Source organism: Nicotiana tabacum, chromosome 6 (genome assembly GCF_000715075.1).
Source record: "Nicotiana tabacum cultivar K326 chromosome 6, ASM71507v2, whole genome shotgun sequence".
In the NCBI taxonomy this organism is placed as follows: domain Eukaryota; kingdom Viridiplantae; phylum Streptophyta; class Magnoliopsida; order Solanales; family Solanaceae; genus Nicotiana; species Nicotiana tabacum.
In genome coordinates, this window is record NC_134085.1 from 193,471,740 (window position 1) to 193,488,249 (window position 16,510).

General features: G+C 40.2%; 1 protein-coding gene across 1 annotated transcript; it reads right to left on the reverse strand.

Annotated features, from left to right (window-relative positions):
* Positions 1-926: 926 nt before the first annotated feature.
* Positions 927-3,250, reverse strand: LOC107779527 (peroxidase 29-like). Its single transcript, XM_016599977.2, has 4 exons — positions 2,907-3,250; positions 2,133-2,321; positions 1,639-1,804; positions 927-1,420 (listed from the first exon to the last, which is right to left on the reverse strand). Exons 1-4 carry the CDS (start codon positions 3,144-3,146, stop codon positions 1,026-1,028), a joined length of 990 nt encoding a protein of 329 aa, XP_016455463.2. The 5' UTR covers positions 3,147-3,250; the 3' UTR covers positions 927-1,025.
* Between the last annotated feature and the right edge of the window lie 13,260 nt (positions 3,251-16,510).

The window sequence follows — 16,510 nt, forward strand, 5'->3', positions numbered from 1 at the left end:
TATGAACATTTTTATTAACAAAAAAATGATTTCTCAATCGTTTAAATATTTTTTTAAAACACTAATATCTTAATCCAGATAAAAATAAAATACTAGTTTAATCGCAAACAAAACACAAAACAATATGGAAACACATTCAAGACAACTAATATGCATTATTATACGAGTTTCGACATAGATTAAATCGGAATACCTCGATTTATGTTTTTCGAAAAGTCGATAAATTGAAATTTTGAGCCCAAAACGAGGAAACAACAACAATAGAAAGTTTGCGTAGGATGTGGGACCTACAATCTTATTTTTTTGTGTGACAGGTGGGGTCCACTCGGATTTTTTTTGGAGAAAAATTGGGGGAGGGGGACCGCAGTTTTGTTTTTTTAAAAATGGGGGAAGAACGTCTGGTTTCTATCGTTGGGAAAGAAGGAGGGTTTATTAATGAGCAGGTATAGCGCGGTATATAAATGCGCTAAACACAGTATAGCGCGATTATATAATGCGCTATACATATCCATCGCATCAGGTCAGCATAGCGCTGTTTATTCCTGCGCTATACATATATAACGCGGTTTTACACCACGTTATACTTTAACGGCCAGAACATCGTTAAAATATAGCGCGGTGTAAAACATCGTTAAAATATAGCGCGGTGTAAAACCGCGTTATATATAAAAATATACCTTTTTTAAAGCATTAAAAACGTATCTTGAGTCAAAATCAACAACATTTATGTTCCGGAACCTATCCATCAGCAGCTAATATTTGCAAGACTTAATTTAACTTGCTAATTCAGTAGCTTGAATTGCTGCGTAAACTGAAAACACTGTGAGATATATACAGACAGATGAAAATGACTGAACATATCTTTTCAATGGAGAGGTGAAAGTCGATATAAACAAAGATGTCATATTTTTTCTTCTTATCATAGTTGGATTGAAAGAAAACTTAAATTTTTTGTCCTACATATGTAAATTTAGGTTTATTGATTGCTGATTTGCTGACAAGATGAGCAACAACACAAATCTTATTCAATTATTCACAAACCTACAGTCCTTGCGAATTTCTCCTTCTTTCCCTAGCAAAACTTTATGGCTCGAGAGTTTTAAGAATCCTGATGTAAAGCTGTTAAAAAACTGCTGCTGATCGCTTGCAAATCCAAGGACATAAGGTTTTGTTCTTTGATCACTTGAAATCTCAGAATCAATCTTGAGTAGTCCTCTTCCATTAAGTATTGCATTGAAGTAACGATTATCAAATGCAAAAGTAGTAGCATCATTGGTTGCAAAAGTGACATTAGATAAAAATGGATTGCTGCAAATCACCAGTAAAGTGAGTTTGAATGATGTTGACAATGTAGGATCCTCTGTAGGTTGCAATCGCTTCTCAAAGTTCCGGCAATGGCTAATGCCTAGCGTGTGTGCCCCTGCATCAAAATCGCTCAAATGTGATGTATTTGAGTGGACATAGAGTTTAAGAAATAACTAAGGCTTTTAACGCATACCAAAAGTACTCTAGAACTTATGGTCTTTAACGTGCTATGTACTTTTTATGCCAAATATAGAAATGAGTCAATTTGTCTTTTGAAACGGACTGAAAAGGAACGAGTATCATATAATACGGGACAGAAAAAGTAGTTTGTACCAATAAGGGCTACTCCTTCTTGGAGAGTGATATTCTTCTGCTGGAAATTTTTAATGAATTTGTCAACAGAAATGTCTGCAGCTGGAAGCTGTTTATCAGCTCTCTCCTTGCTTGACAATTTACCATCTCTTCGTCCGGTCAAAATCTCTATATAAGGTCCTCCTGCCTGAAAACACAAAACATTCCTTGTGAAATAACACAAAAAACACAATGGAGCCGTTTCGGGTTACATTTCGTTGGATACAATCTAGGGTGGAGCTAGGTGAACGCAAGAGGGTTTAATTGAATCCCCTCCGTCAAAAGGTCAAATCCTAGGTATAGCTTTTTGCTTCTTTTTAAATCCCTTTTAGAATTCCTGGCTCTATATGTGTACCTGTTGGTCAATATTGCATGACAATTATTATGAGATGCGCTATTTTTTCAAAAAATAAACCATAGTTATATATAGATCATAAGAGGAAAGAAACAAGAAAAACAACATTCCTAATTGGTACCAGATGTACACCATCACGAGCTGCTAACTGAATGATATCAGCACAAGAAACAGTTTGAGGGCAAATTCTCTCCAAAGATCTCTTTATTCCATCTATTAAGTCAAGTTTGCGTACTCCAAAGTTCATGTCTGACTCTGTTTCTGTTATCGAACCATTTGAATAACTCAGCATTACTGAACCATCGCAACCCTGCAAAAAACCAAACATCAGGAAATTACAGGGCTAAAACAACTGATTGAAGATCAATCAAGTATTAGAGATCCTATTCATATTTCTATGTAACTGAAATATGTTGCTAGGGGCTAGGACAGAACTCGACGCGCATGATTTCAAACTCTTGAGATGTGATTATCCCCCCCCCCCCCCCCATATAAATGAGTACGGAAATAAAAGGCTAGCCCGGTGCACAAAGCATCATGCGTTCACTCATGGTCCGGGGAAGAGCCACAACCCAAGCAGTGGCGGATCTATATTATAGTTGTTAGTATAACTTTTGCGTAGAACTTGTATTTTTATTTAAAAAATCCATTAAATATCTATAAATAGATAACTGTGAACCCAATTATTATTGTATATTAATTTGAAATTACAACAGGTACCCATAAACTGGATCGCTTTCTGACCTCAAGGGATGTGATATAGACAGCCTATTCTGATGCAAGCATCGATTTCACGGCTCGAACAACTTGACCGTTGCTACAAGGCTCCCCTTGAATGGAAATATGATAATGATTTGCTAATTGCTATAAGATGGAAAGAGAGAATTGTACGTACATCTACTTGGCAGTCATGGAAAGCGAGTCTAAGGAGGGCAGCAGCCGAAGAAGGATCAAGTAGCATAGACCTACTCACTTCATCTTTCACAACTTGTTCTGCATTCGGACAACTGTTCCTATAGAAATTAAACTCAAGTCTTGGACTTTTTTCTTCTTTAGAATCTCCTACAATAACTGAAAATAAACAAAAGAATGTGCAGATAAAAACAAGAAGAAAAATTCCTTTTGAACCTGTCATCTTCAATAACAGGTCTACACTATACTAAACAATTAACGGAATATTGTGAAAGAAACACACTATAAATAACAGTAAATGTCCAGGAATTTGTAGGTAAGTGTCCAAAGGCATGCACCTTGTAGTTTGTGGTTTTACCACCTGGACAATGAAGTAATTGAGTTTGACCTGTTACTATTAAGGTAGTGCAATTAAGGCTTTTTCTTATTTGGGTCAATTTCATATTAATGAGGTGCGGTTACAAATATAGGGAGGAAGGAAGGCAGTCGTTCTCAATGACATATCTCGAACTTAGAAAGCTGCTGAAAATATTCACAAGTTCTAAGCATTTTAAGGCGGAGGTGCGGTGGTAGATGATGTAGGATGATAGATGAGAGACTAGTGTTGGCTATTTGTTTGCTTTAATAAGGAGTGAGGTAAAAGTCTACATGGATGAAGTTCTACATGGATGAAGTTCTCTTTTTTCTTCTAATTTTGCTCATTTTGAAGGGGAAAAAAGAAGTTACATCAGAAAATATAGCCAACATATATTTTAAACATGGAGGGAGAAGCAAAGGTATGAAGAAAATATAAAGTGTTTCATATTGGGCTAGGCATAATTAGCTTTGTATAATACTAAATCATTTTTTTTATTCTTTAAAGTATAACAGCACTGAAATGGGAAAAACAATTATAATAGTTATGCCTCAATCCTAAATAATGTTTCTAATTTTTTTTGTCTAAAATAGCCAAAATTTATGGCCAAACGGGAGCTAAGAATTCTTTAATACTTGATGTTTCTCGAAATCTCACACATAGTTAGATGGTAAACAGACGGATCGGGTCGGATATGGACGTGTTAAGTGATCGGGTCCAACCCTACACCACTACAGAGTGGCGAGAGCGGTCGAAGCAGCTTTTACCCGAGAAGGTCGGGATCGAATCCACAGGGAGCTACAACAATGTTTGGAGTTGGATTTCTATCTAATCTAGTAGTGCATAGTGCTCTTGATTACACTTCCAATCATATTTGTTTATTTGTTACTTCTAATTTTATGCTAATGATATGCGAAATTAAGCTAACTATGAATGCTTGTAAGGTTTTCTAAATGGTTAACAAGGCACTAGGGAAGTAACTTTCCCCTATGTGAATACTTGACGGGTTCTAAAGCCTAAGGCAAAGTTGTTATGTTTGGGATCGCGATATAGCCAATGTACGACACTACTAACTATATACCTCTCGGTAGCTTGAGTAACTTTGCCTAATTGACTTTCTCAAGACCAATTGGGTGTCAAAATTGTGGAAGCAATATAGGCTCAAGTTGGGTATTACTATCTCTAGGTTTAATCCTTTGATTGGGGCTATTAAACTCTTGAATACGTCCCAATTCCTTGTTGATCTGATTTTCCTAGACTCAAACTCTCTTTCTCAAGAAGAGCCCAAGTCAAAAAGGCACAAATTAGTGTTTGCAACCACTAATTCAACATGAAAAACACAAATCAAGTCAAATATCAACCACCCATAAACATCTAAGCCTTAAAACAAGAGACCCATCAAATACCCACACTAGGGTTGAGTCACAACCCTAGCTAATGGGTCTAGCTACTCATAATAATGGAAGAAATTAGATATTTAGATGATGAATAACCCATAAAATATAATTACAAGCTAAGATTTGAAGATTCAATATTAAACTAGCTACACAACTGCTCAAAATAGCTAAAAATGTCGTCACGTGCTCAGCTACATATCAAATACCCTAAAATTCTGAAAAGGAAGTATTTATACAAGGCCAAATTTTCTGGACAAAAATACCTCTGACGGAGCTACCGCGGCCGCGGTGAGGCCTTTTGGATTCACGTCTAAGTCTCTGAATTTGGTCATCGTGGTCCGCAAAAAATGAATCGCAGCCGCAGTGGCTTCACCGTGGACCGCAACAAATGGATCGCGGACTACGGTGTCTTGAATCTCCCAAACTTCAAATTCTCTGAATCCCTTCTCTACGGACCGCAACAAATGGAATGCGGCCGCGATGAGGCTACCGCGGCCGCAAAGAATCAACCACGGACCGCATTGCTTGAACTTCCAAAATAGCATCCTCTCTGATCTTTTGCCACCGCGGACCGCAACAAATGCAGTGCGGTTGTGGTGGGTCCATTGCAGCCGCGGTAGATTTACTGTTGTCGCGGTGCTTTGACTTGTTCTTGGCACTTGTGCAGGTTCCACTCCTTTTTGAGCTGGTTTTGACTTCCTTGTCACTTTTTGACCAAACACTACAAACAAGAATAGCATGTAAGCTTTCGGGATTACTTGTATACATTTTTAATCCAAAACTCAAGCAAAAAGGAGTATAAAATATACTAGAATCCCTAGTTATCAACTCCCCCAAACTTAAGCTCTTGCTTGTCCTCAAGCAAACAAAGTATGTCCCACCTCCTTAAGAATAAAACCAAGAAAATCCAGCTAACCTAAAGTGACCTTATCTAGCATCAAGTGGGACTAACAATTGCCCTCAATTCAAATGAATCATTAACAACATTCAACCTTTTAAGCAACATGGTTTTAGTGTGACCCAAAAGCATCAAGAGTTGACTCAACTCATCAAGAAAACTCTTTCTGCTACTTTGGTCATTGTGGAACCCAAACTCATACTCCTCACTCTTTCTTAAGCAAAACCTCACTATTAGATTGTAGCACTTATAATGAGGATTTTGGAAAACACACTCATCTCTCTCAAAGAAAGGTCACAAGTCCGGCTCTAAGTACCATAAACTTGCCCCTAATGTGAGTCACCACTAATGTAAGCTTCACTCAACTCAAGATCATATAGGGCTTTTGTGGGGATATAATGAAGGATTTTGATTCAGGGTAGGAAATATTTGGTCTAAGTAAGGTTCATCTTCCCTTAAGCACTTTATTTGCTTTATTTTGGCACACATTCTCTTGACTCTTTGAGTCATTTACTTCTTTCTTAGGGGTTAGAGAGACATACCGTCACTCTTTATTGTTCATTTCAAATCTTTTTCTCCTTCCTAATCTTTCCAAGCCTTTCATCTTTTGACTTTTATTGACTCCCTTTATTTCTTTTACATTGTTCATTCTTTTTGACTTTTTGATTTTCTTTCTTTTTAGCCTTTCCTTTTCTTCATTTTGTAGCTTTTACCACTTTTTGCATTCCTCGTCTCTCCCCCTAAACTTATGCTTTTGCCTTGTGCTAAGAAAAGATCAGGTGCCAAGAGAGGGTCTTTTTAGAATGGGTAAAGGCTTGTATCATGGTCTTTGAAAGAACAAAGGGTTGTGGCTCAAAGGGGTTGACTATGGATATTATCATTGGTAGGCTATGGATGTTTTCAAGATACCATTCAGATCAAGGAGAGCCTATAATCACTTCTCAAGTCAAACTACACTTATGATTTCGCCTAGACAAACATTCAGGAAAAGTTCTTGTCACGACCCGAATTTCCCACCCTCGGGAGTCGTGATGGCGCCTACTCATTGAATCTAGGCAAGCCACGAAATGCGAAAAATTCAACCTCTTCCATTTTAGCCTTTTTAACAAATTAAATTAGCAGGTAATCAATATTTAAATAATGATGAAAGATGAAATTTAAGCGGAAGACTTAAATAAATATTATACCAAAACCGATACGAATAAAAATCCAACATATATCTCTACCCAGAAACTGGTGTCACAACATTCAAGAACTGTCTAGGAATGCTACATACAAGTGTCTGAAAAAGGAAATATAGTCTGTCTCGTATACAAAAGAAAATAGAACATCTAAATGGTTAGAAGAGATGTCGAGCCTGCGGACACTTGCAGGTCTACCTCGGTGTCTCGGTGGACTGAAGGCTGGCTCCCCTACCGCTGCTGACCAAGCACTGCTCCTGTATCTGCACATAGGTGCAGAGTGTAGCATCAGCACAACCGACCCCATGTACTGGTAAGTGTCTGGCCTAACCCCGACGAGGTAGTGACGAGGCTAGGACCAGACTCCAGATAAACCTATGCAGTTATGTAGATATATACAGCGGAAAGATAGACGGAAACAAACAATTAAAACTGGGGAGGGGAAACATGCTTTGGAGAATAACAGATAAGGCAGAATCTCAATAAAATTATAAGGAAACCAAAATTTAACTTCTAACAAGGATAAGGAAAATAAAGGCAAATTTCACTTTCAGTTTACATCTTGTTGCAGGCGTGCAACCCGATCCCATTTCTCATATCTTGTGGTAGGCTTATCATCCGCTCCCATTTCATTAAATCTCGTGGTAGGCATACCACCCGCTCCCATTTCATCAAACCTCGTGGTAGGCGTACCACCCGCTCCCATTTCATCTTATCTTGTGGTAGGTGTACCACCCGCTCCCATTTTATCATATCTTGTGGTAGACGTACCACCCGCTCCCATTTATAAGCCAGCACAAAATCACAAGGAATCCCGGCAAGGGAACAAAAGCAATATAATAACTTCCCGACAAGGAAGCAACAATATCGAAACAATCATCCCGGCAAGGGAGAATCAACTATAACCAATCGTAACTCAAATTCTACTCAACTCAACTAATACCAATACTCAATCATAAATAAAATCCATGAGAATAAACTAAATCTTTGCTCAATATCGAGAATCATCAATTAAAGCATCTGTAGTAACATTTAAGAATACAACAACTATCAATTTAAGACTCACGGTCATGCTCGACTCCAACATATAGATACCCGTCACCATGCCTATGCGTCGTACTCAACAAGAAGATTTAACAAATAGGACTCAACTCCTAATCCCTCAAGCTAAGGTTAGATCGAACACTTACCTTGATGCCTCGAACACAACTCAAGTTTCAATTATAGATTTACCCCTTGATTCCTCCGCTAATTCGCTCATATCTAGCCACAAGTTACTTAATTACATCAATAAACACTAAATGAATCAATTTGAATGCATGAAAATGATTTTTCCAAAGTTTTACCCAAAAGGTCAAAATCACCCCTGGTCCCACATGGTCAAAACCCGAGATTCGAACCAAAACTCGATTACCCATTCCCCCACGAGCTTAAATATGTAATATGTTTTGAAATCGGATCTTAAATAGAGGTCCAAATCCCCAATTTTTGAAAAACCTAAGTTCTACCCAAAACACCCAATTTCCCCATGAAAATCATTAATTTAAAGTTGAAATCATGTTAAAAGATGTTAATGATTGAAGAAAACTAGTTAAAAACGACTTACAGTTGATTTGGAGAAGAAAGGTTGTTTGAAAAATCGCCTCTTATGTTTTTGGGGTCTTAAAAATGAAAAATAACTGAAAATCCCGTCTAAATATACTGCCCTCAGATGCCTTATGTGGAACGCACAAAATCAACTGCGACCGCACAGGCTTCTTGTGTTCTGCAGTGACAGGTCTTAGTATTTTGGCTATAACTTTCCCTACATATATCCAAATTATAATTTCTTTATTTTTCTGAAAACTAGATACGAAGTGCTACAACTTTCGTTTTTGAATCATCTCAAAATTTCTTGTAGATCAAAAGATATAGGCTTCCAAAGTCGGACTAGTGAATTGTTCTTCACCGCGGACCGCACCAAAACTAGTGCGGCCGCACAGGCCTCTCCGCGGCAGCAGTCCATATCGTGTGGACCGCACTGGCCTGTTCAGAGGTCCTCCACCTATCTGAGCCTGCAACAGCTCAGTTTTTAAGCCTAAGACACCCCGGAACCTACCCGAAACTCACCCGAGCCCTCGGAACCCCAAACCAAGCGCACACAAAACCTCAAAAACATCCTACGGACTTATTTGTGTAATCAAATCATCAAAATAACACCATGAACATCAAATTAAATCTCGAGATCAATGAATTTTCTCAAAACTTCTTTAAACATCAATTTTATGATTTAAGTCCGAATCATGTCATATGACATCCGTTTTTCACCAAATTCCACCTAAATGTCTTAAATCATATATAAGAGCTGTACCGGGCGCCGGAACAAAAAAACGGGCCCAATACCACCATGTTCTAAGAAAATTTCATTTCAAATTTCTTTAAACAATTTCAGAAAATATTTTTCTTTAAAAAAATTCATTTCTCGGGTTTGGGACCTCGGAATCCGATTCCGGGCATACGCCCAAGTTCCATATTTTCCTACGGACCCTCCAGGACTGTCAAATCAAGGGTCCGGGTCCGTTTACCCAAAACGTTGACCAAAGTCAAATTTATTCATTTTACAGTCAAAATTTATCTTTTTGTTTTACAAATTTTCACATTTAAGCTTTCCGGCTACGCGCTCAGACTATGCACGCAAATCGAGGTGTTGCTAAGGGAAGTTTTTAAGGCCTTAGAACATAGAATTTCATTGCAACACAAGCGATGACCTTTTGGGTCATCACAGTTCTAGGCTTAATGGCATGAGACTTGGACTTACAATTCAACTTCTCACCACACAAGCTATAAGATTGCTAAAGAGACAGAGTCGGGGGCCCACAACAACTTTAGCTAAGATTTGAGCAATGCAAATGGTCCCGAAAAACCACTTGATGATTATTAGCCAACACAAGAGTCTCAAGGTCACAACTTTCACCATCATATACACACCAATTTGTTTTTGACCATCAAATTAAAGGCAAATGTGTTAGGCCCAAGTGAAGCTTTGCTTGAGGCGTCATTACTCACTAGCTACTATTTACACAAAAATAAAAAGAAAACTGACTCAAATACTTAAGAAGATTGTCATGTCATCTATCATCAGAAAGGGCCACCCGGTTCACACAAATTCCACCTTTGGAAAGAACCGTGGCATTAAGAGAACCAAAGGCTTATTGAACGCAAAACCTAAAATAAGAAGCTACGAACTGAAAAGGAAGCTACTAAAATGAAGTAAGAAGCTATAAAAGAAAACGTGAAAGGTAAACTAAATATGTACAATAGGGGGTTTAAACGAATATACATAAGAAGGAATGAATATATACATCAAAAAGTAACTTTATATACAAACCAAGGTTGCAAAATACGAAAAGTGAAATAAACTGGTAAAATAATATACATACCAAAAGTGAAAAAACATAATAAAAAAATAGTATCATAATAATTACAGTCCAATATCATCAAAATAGGTTTACCCCCTCAAATGAAAGCTAGCATTGTCCTCAGTTCTAACTAGTCAAAAATAGCTCAAGAAAAAGATAGAGAGTAAAGAAAACTCCCTATTGGTCCTCTGTCTGTATGGGATCATGAGCCTGGGTCCCTGTGTCCTGTGACTGCTCGGGAACCTATGACTGGACCCTTGTAACCTGTGCCTGATCAGGGACCTGAGGTTGCTCTGAGACCTGAAGCTATCTAGAGGAACCTCCCTGCGGATCCTCCAACTCTATCACTGCATCATCCGTCTGTGGGATCACTCTCCTCCTCTTTGGTGCCTTCTCCATCTCCTGCTCCTGCTCCGGCTCAGTCTGAACTGCTGAAGGCTTCTTATGCAACAGTAGGTCCAATGGTAGATGATCAACAACCTTAATCTTCTCCACTTATACCCTCAACTCATTCACAGACTCCTTTGAGGCTCGAGTCTTTCTCAACTTCTTTGTCTCCTTGGTCAACTCCTTCAGTGACTTTCCATGAGCACCTATAGCATCCAGAATTAACTACTGATTATCCAGGAGCTTCTCCTGGTTGTCTAGAAGCTCCTTGAGAGTCTCCTCCATTGAAGTTGGAACCTGGGCCTATGGGGGTACGGACTGGGCTGCCACCGAACTAGAAAGCACAGACAGCTTAAATGTAGTTGTCTGCATCCAGTTGTTGATACTAGCAATTGTTTGGTTCAAACGGTGGGCAGTCAATGGGTAGGCTGAGGATGAAGGGATAATTGGAGCAGTGGAAGTAGATGGTCCGGGGACAATATCTGGTGTGCCTGTGGGAGGCTAAGAAGAAGTGACTACTACTACTGGCTCTTCAGACTGGCCAGTAGAAGTAGTGGCTTTACCTTTAGGATCTTTGGCTTTGGGGTTGTCATCAGCCTTGAGGCTGTACCATGAAAAGGGCATCTTTGGTTTCACCTTCACATTGAACTTCCTTTTCTCCATATCCTGGTCCTCAAAGTATATTGTCAGGAAATTTGGGAAGGGGTATGATCTATCACCTTCATTGACCACCCTTCTGATCACCCTAGACATAATATTCCTGATGTTGATCAGGAACCCCGCCATAATTGAAGCCACCAATATCACCCGGGAGACAGGCAGAGAGTTCTCATGGGTAATGGGGTCCAGCCTGCTCCTACCCCTTTGTCTCAAAGTTTAAAGTTTTCCTCAGAACTTGAACCCCTGATGTCAACCAAGCTGGGGTGGTGCCTGGGAGTGCTAGGTATTCTGCTAACCACGGACGGACTGCCTTATCCAATTCTACCTTTTCTAAGTATAATGATTCTTCTTCCCCCGAAAAGCCCAGGTAGTCATTAATTGTCTTCCCATCGACTTCACTGTAAAATTCCACACCTTAGTCACTCTAGTGCCCTTTTTGATGTGGGCAGCATTAGCGTAGAACTCCTTGAGTAAGTGCTCGTTTGTATCCCACACTTTTCTTGTAAAATACACCCAGCCCGGTCTCTCTCTTAATTGCCTCTTCACATTAAGGTTGTGAGGCAGAAGGTCTCTTTCAATGAATGTTTGCTCAAGAATCAATTTCCTCTGGGGCCACCACTCTCGGAACTTGTGGTATGCAATCTCACTAAAAAATCTCATTTTCCACATCTCCAGGGTTTCTAGTTCTTTACACACCTCCTATTTAAGGTTCTCCCCCTTCTTCTTCATCAACGGGATCATCCCTGGGTGTTGAAGCTGTGGGTGAAGTAGATGTTGCACTATCACTGCTATCTGCTGAGCCCTCAGACGACTCAAAAGAAACTTGAACTGAAGCTTGAGCAGTAGGAGAGGCCGGAGGTGTGGGCACATCTCTCAATCTAAACCTCCCCGGGAAGTCAGGTACATATTCCGGCACAGAATCAGACTCAAATGCCTCCCGGGAGGACAAATACTCACTTCCCTCTGAATGGGAAGCAGCTTTATCTGCAGCCTTGATTTGTTTTCTTGTTTCCCCAATTGCTTTCTGAACCTGTGGGGTCAATCTTATCATTACTCGTCCCCTACCCCAGGAGGACTCTCCTTTTCCTTTCTGTTTTTCACCACCGCCTCGTGATTTAACCATTGTCTGTAAGGAGAATTCAGTTAATGTTTGTTAGTATCACAATACCAAAAGAAATAGTGAAGAATATGAATAGAAACAGTTAACCGCAGACCGCATTGCGGCCGCAAAGGCACCACTGCAGACCACATAAAATAGCACCGCGGACCACAGTGGGGTGGGACTCAGACTACCCACTCTCTGAATAAGGTCACCGCGGACCGCGAAAAATTGCATTGCGATCATAGTAAGGCACCAGGGACCGCGAAAAATCAACCGCCGTCGCGGTAAGAAATACGAAGCAACACAGACCTAGAGTTTCAAATTTTTGTGCATTTTAACGTTAAACAACACATTATCAACCCACTAGGTAAATAATGACCATGTTTGACTAATTAAGCCTAATTTAAACAACATTATATAATCCTAAGTTAAAAATTTAAAGAAAAAGGAAGAAGAAGAAGAAGAAGAAGAAGTACGAACTATCAAATTAAAAGAAAATAAAATAAAATTAAAAACTAAAGGTAGATTTGAAGTATCATAAGTGAGATGCAAAAGAGGTGAAACTCAGTTCTTGTGTTGTGCAATTCAGTGCGTGAGTGAATAGCACTTTATCCTTTTTTAGAGTGCAAATGAGAGAAAAGTGTAAAAGGGGGCCTGAGGTCCTATTAGTAGAAAAAGGTCTGGGACCCACATTACTTAACCACCACGGACCGCGAAAAATCTACTGCGGACCGCGGTAATTAAACACAGGAGGGTACTTGCAAGGACTTCATCGCGGACCGTAGAAAATGCACCGCGACCGCGGTAAAGCACTGCGGACCGCGAAAAATGCATTGCGGCCACGGTTAAAACTTCAAAGATCTATCACTTTTGCACATTTAGCATTGCGGACCGTAATCAAATTTTGTCCCCGCGATGAGGCCATTGCGGCCGCGAAAAATGCAATGCGGCAGCGGTCCAAACTTCAGAGAGTACAATATTTTTTCAATTTGGTCCTGCACTGCATCAAAACAACCCTACACACATCTCACAACCAGTTAGTCCAAAAGCAAATCCTACACTAAGAAGAAAAACAAAAAGAAAGACACAGGGGTTGCCCCCAAGAAGCACCTGATTTAACGTCGCAGCACGATGCAGGTTACCATCAAATCACTTTAGATGGATCATTGCCACCACGTGGCTGTCATCAATCCTGCCAAGATAGTGCTTGACTCTGTGCCCATTAACTCTGAAGGTCAACCATTTTTGTTTTTCAAGTCAAGTGCACCAAATAGAGTCACAAGCACCACTTCAAAAGGTCCACTCCATTTTGACTTAAGCTTTCCCGGAAACAAACGTAACCGAAAATTGAACAAGAGAACCAAATCACCCACTTTATACTCCTTGCCTTGAACATACTTGGCATGAAAGTACTTCATCTTGTCCTTGTACAAGGACGAACTGGAGTAGGCATGAAATCAGAATTCATCAAGTTCATTAAGCTGCTCCACACGAAGATTTGCTGCCACATCCCACTTAAGATTCAGCTTCCTCAAAGCCCACATGGCCTTGTGCTCTAACTCAACCGGTAGATGGCAAGCTTTCCCAAACACCAACCGGTATGGAGACATACCAATCAGAGTCTTGTAAGCAGTCCTATAAGCCCATAGAGCATCATCCAATTTCTTTGACCAATTGGTCCTATTTGCATTGACCGTCTTTGACAATATACTCTTGATTTCCCTATTTGAGACTTCAACTTGGCCACTCGCCTGAGGATGATAAGGGGTAGAAACTTTATGATTGACACCATACTTTGCAAGCAAAGTGTCAAAAGCTCTATTGCAAAAATGAGACCCCCCCATCACTTATGATTGCTCGAGCAGTGCCAAACCTAGTAAAAATATTTTTCTTGAGAAATGCAACCACACTCCGGGCCTCATTATTGGGTAAAGCCATGGCCTCAACCCACTTTGAAACATAGTTGCCACTAGAATGTATGTGTTGCCACATTAACAAACAAACGGGCCCATAAAATCAATGCCCCACACATTAAAGATATCAACTTTGAGAATAGTATTGAGAGGCATCTCATCCTTCTTCAAAATTCCACCCGCTCTTTGACATTCGTCTTATCTCTTCACAAGTTCACTTGCATCCTTGTACAAAGTTGGCCAGTAAAAACCAAAACTAAGAACTTTTGAAGCTTTCCTCACCCCACCATGATGACCACCGTAGGGGGAGGAATGACAAGCCTCTAAGATACTCAATGGCTCCTCCTCCAGGACACATCTCCGGATCACACTGTCAGTGCAGATATTGAACAAGTATGGCTTATCCCAATAGAAGTCCAAACTATCCCGTTTAAGCTTCTTCCTTTGGTTAGAAGAGACCTCACACGGGACAATACCAGTCACAAGAAAATTAGCAACGTCCGCAAACCATGGCATGCTATTCACCGACACAGAAAGGAGTTGCCCATCGGGAAATGAATCATTGATCTCTAGGCCATCATGAGGCCTCCCCTCTTCCTCCAAGCGGGACAAGTGGTCCGCCACTTGGTTTTCACACCCTTTTCGATCCACAATCTCCAAATCAAACTCTTGAATCATTAAGACCCATCCAATCAACCTAGCTTTAGAATCCTTCTTCGTCATCAAATAGCGAAGTGCGGCATGGTCAGTGTGAACTATGACCTTGTCACCCATGAGATACGGCCGAAATTTCTCCATTGCGAACACAATAGTCAACAGCTCTTTTTCAGTCACCCTGTAAGTCGCTTGAGCATCATTCATTGTCTTGCTCGCATAATATACAAGGTGAAACATTTTATTCACTCTTTGACCCAAGACCGCCCCAACCGCAACATCACTTACGTCACACATAAGCTCAAAAGGCAAGCTCCAATTGGGTGAGGTAATAATAGGAGTGGTGGTCAACTTGTACTTGAGGAGTTCAAAAGTTATCATGCATTCCTTATTGAACACGAACTTGACATCTTTTTTCAATAACTTGAACATGGGATTCACTACCTTCAAAAAGTCCTTGATAAATCTCCGGTAGAACCACGCATGCCCAAGAAAACCTCTAACCCCCTTGACTGAGGTAGGAGGAGGAAGCTTTGAGATCACTTCAATTTGGTTTTATCCACCTCTATGCCATGCTTTGAGATCTTATGGCCGAGGATAATGTCCTCCTCGACCATAAAGTGGCATTTCTCCCAATTAAGCACAAGATTGGTTTCTTCACAACGGGCCAACACCCTATCAAGATTTTTCAAACATTCATCAAATGAGTCACCTACAATACTGAAGTCATCTATAAACACCTCCAAAATGTCCTCCACCATGTCGGTAAATATGGCCATCATACACCGCTGGAATGTAGCCGGTGCATTACACAACCCAAATGGCATCCTAGAAAAGGCAAAGGTACCATACAAACAAAAGAAGGTGGTTTTCTCCTGATCTTTCGGAGCAATCAAAATTTGGTTGTACCCAGCATACCCATCTAGGAAATAGTAGAAGGCAAGCCCAGCAAGTCTATCTAACATCTAGTCAATAAAAGGCAATGGAAAGTGATCCTTGACGGTCACTTTATTTAACTTGCGGTAGTCCATGCACACCCTCCATCCAGTAAAAGTCCTGGTAGGAATCAACTCATTTTGCGAATTGGTAACCACGGTTATACCACCCTTCTTCGGCACATATTGCACCGGTGAAGTCCAAGAACTAATGGAGATGGGGTACCTAACCTCGGCATTCAACCACTTGATCACCTCTTTTTTCACAACTTCTTGCATTGCCTCGTTCAACCTCCTTTGATGTTCCACGGAAGGCTTTGCATCATCTTCAAGAATAATCTTATGCATACAAAAGGCGGGGATTATCCCTCGAATATCAGCTAAAGTCCATCCAATTTCCTTCTTCCATTTTTGGAGCACCGCCAATGTGGTATCTACCTGCATGTTAGTAAGACAAGAGGAGAGAATAACTAGCAAAGTTGAACTAGGGCCTAAGAATTCATAATAGAGGTGTGGAGGCAACAACTTCAACTCCAACACGGGAGGTTCCTCGATTGGGGGCTTTGTTGGTGGAGTCTTCCTATTCTCAAGATCCAAAGAGAGTTTTCGAGGTACATAAGAGTAAGAGCCCATTCCGTATAAAGCAATGACACACTCCACCCGGCCTTCATCCTCATTTACATCAAGATTCAATAATACCTGTTGCG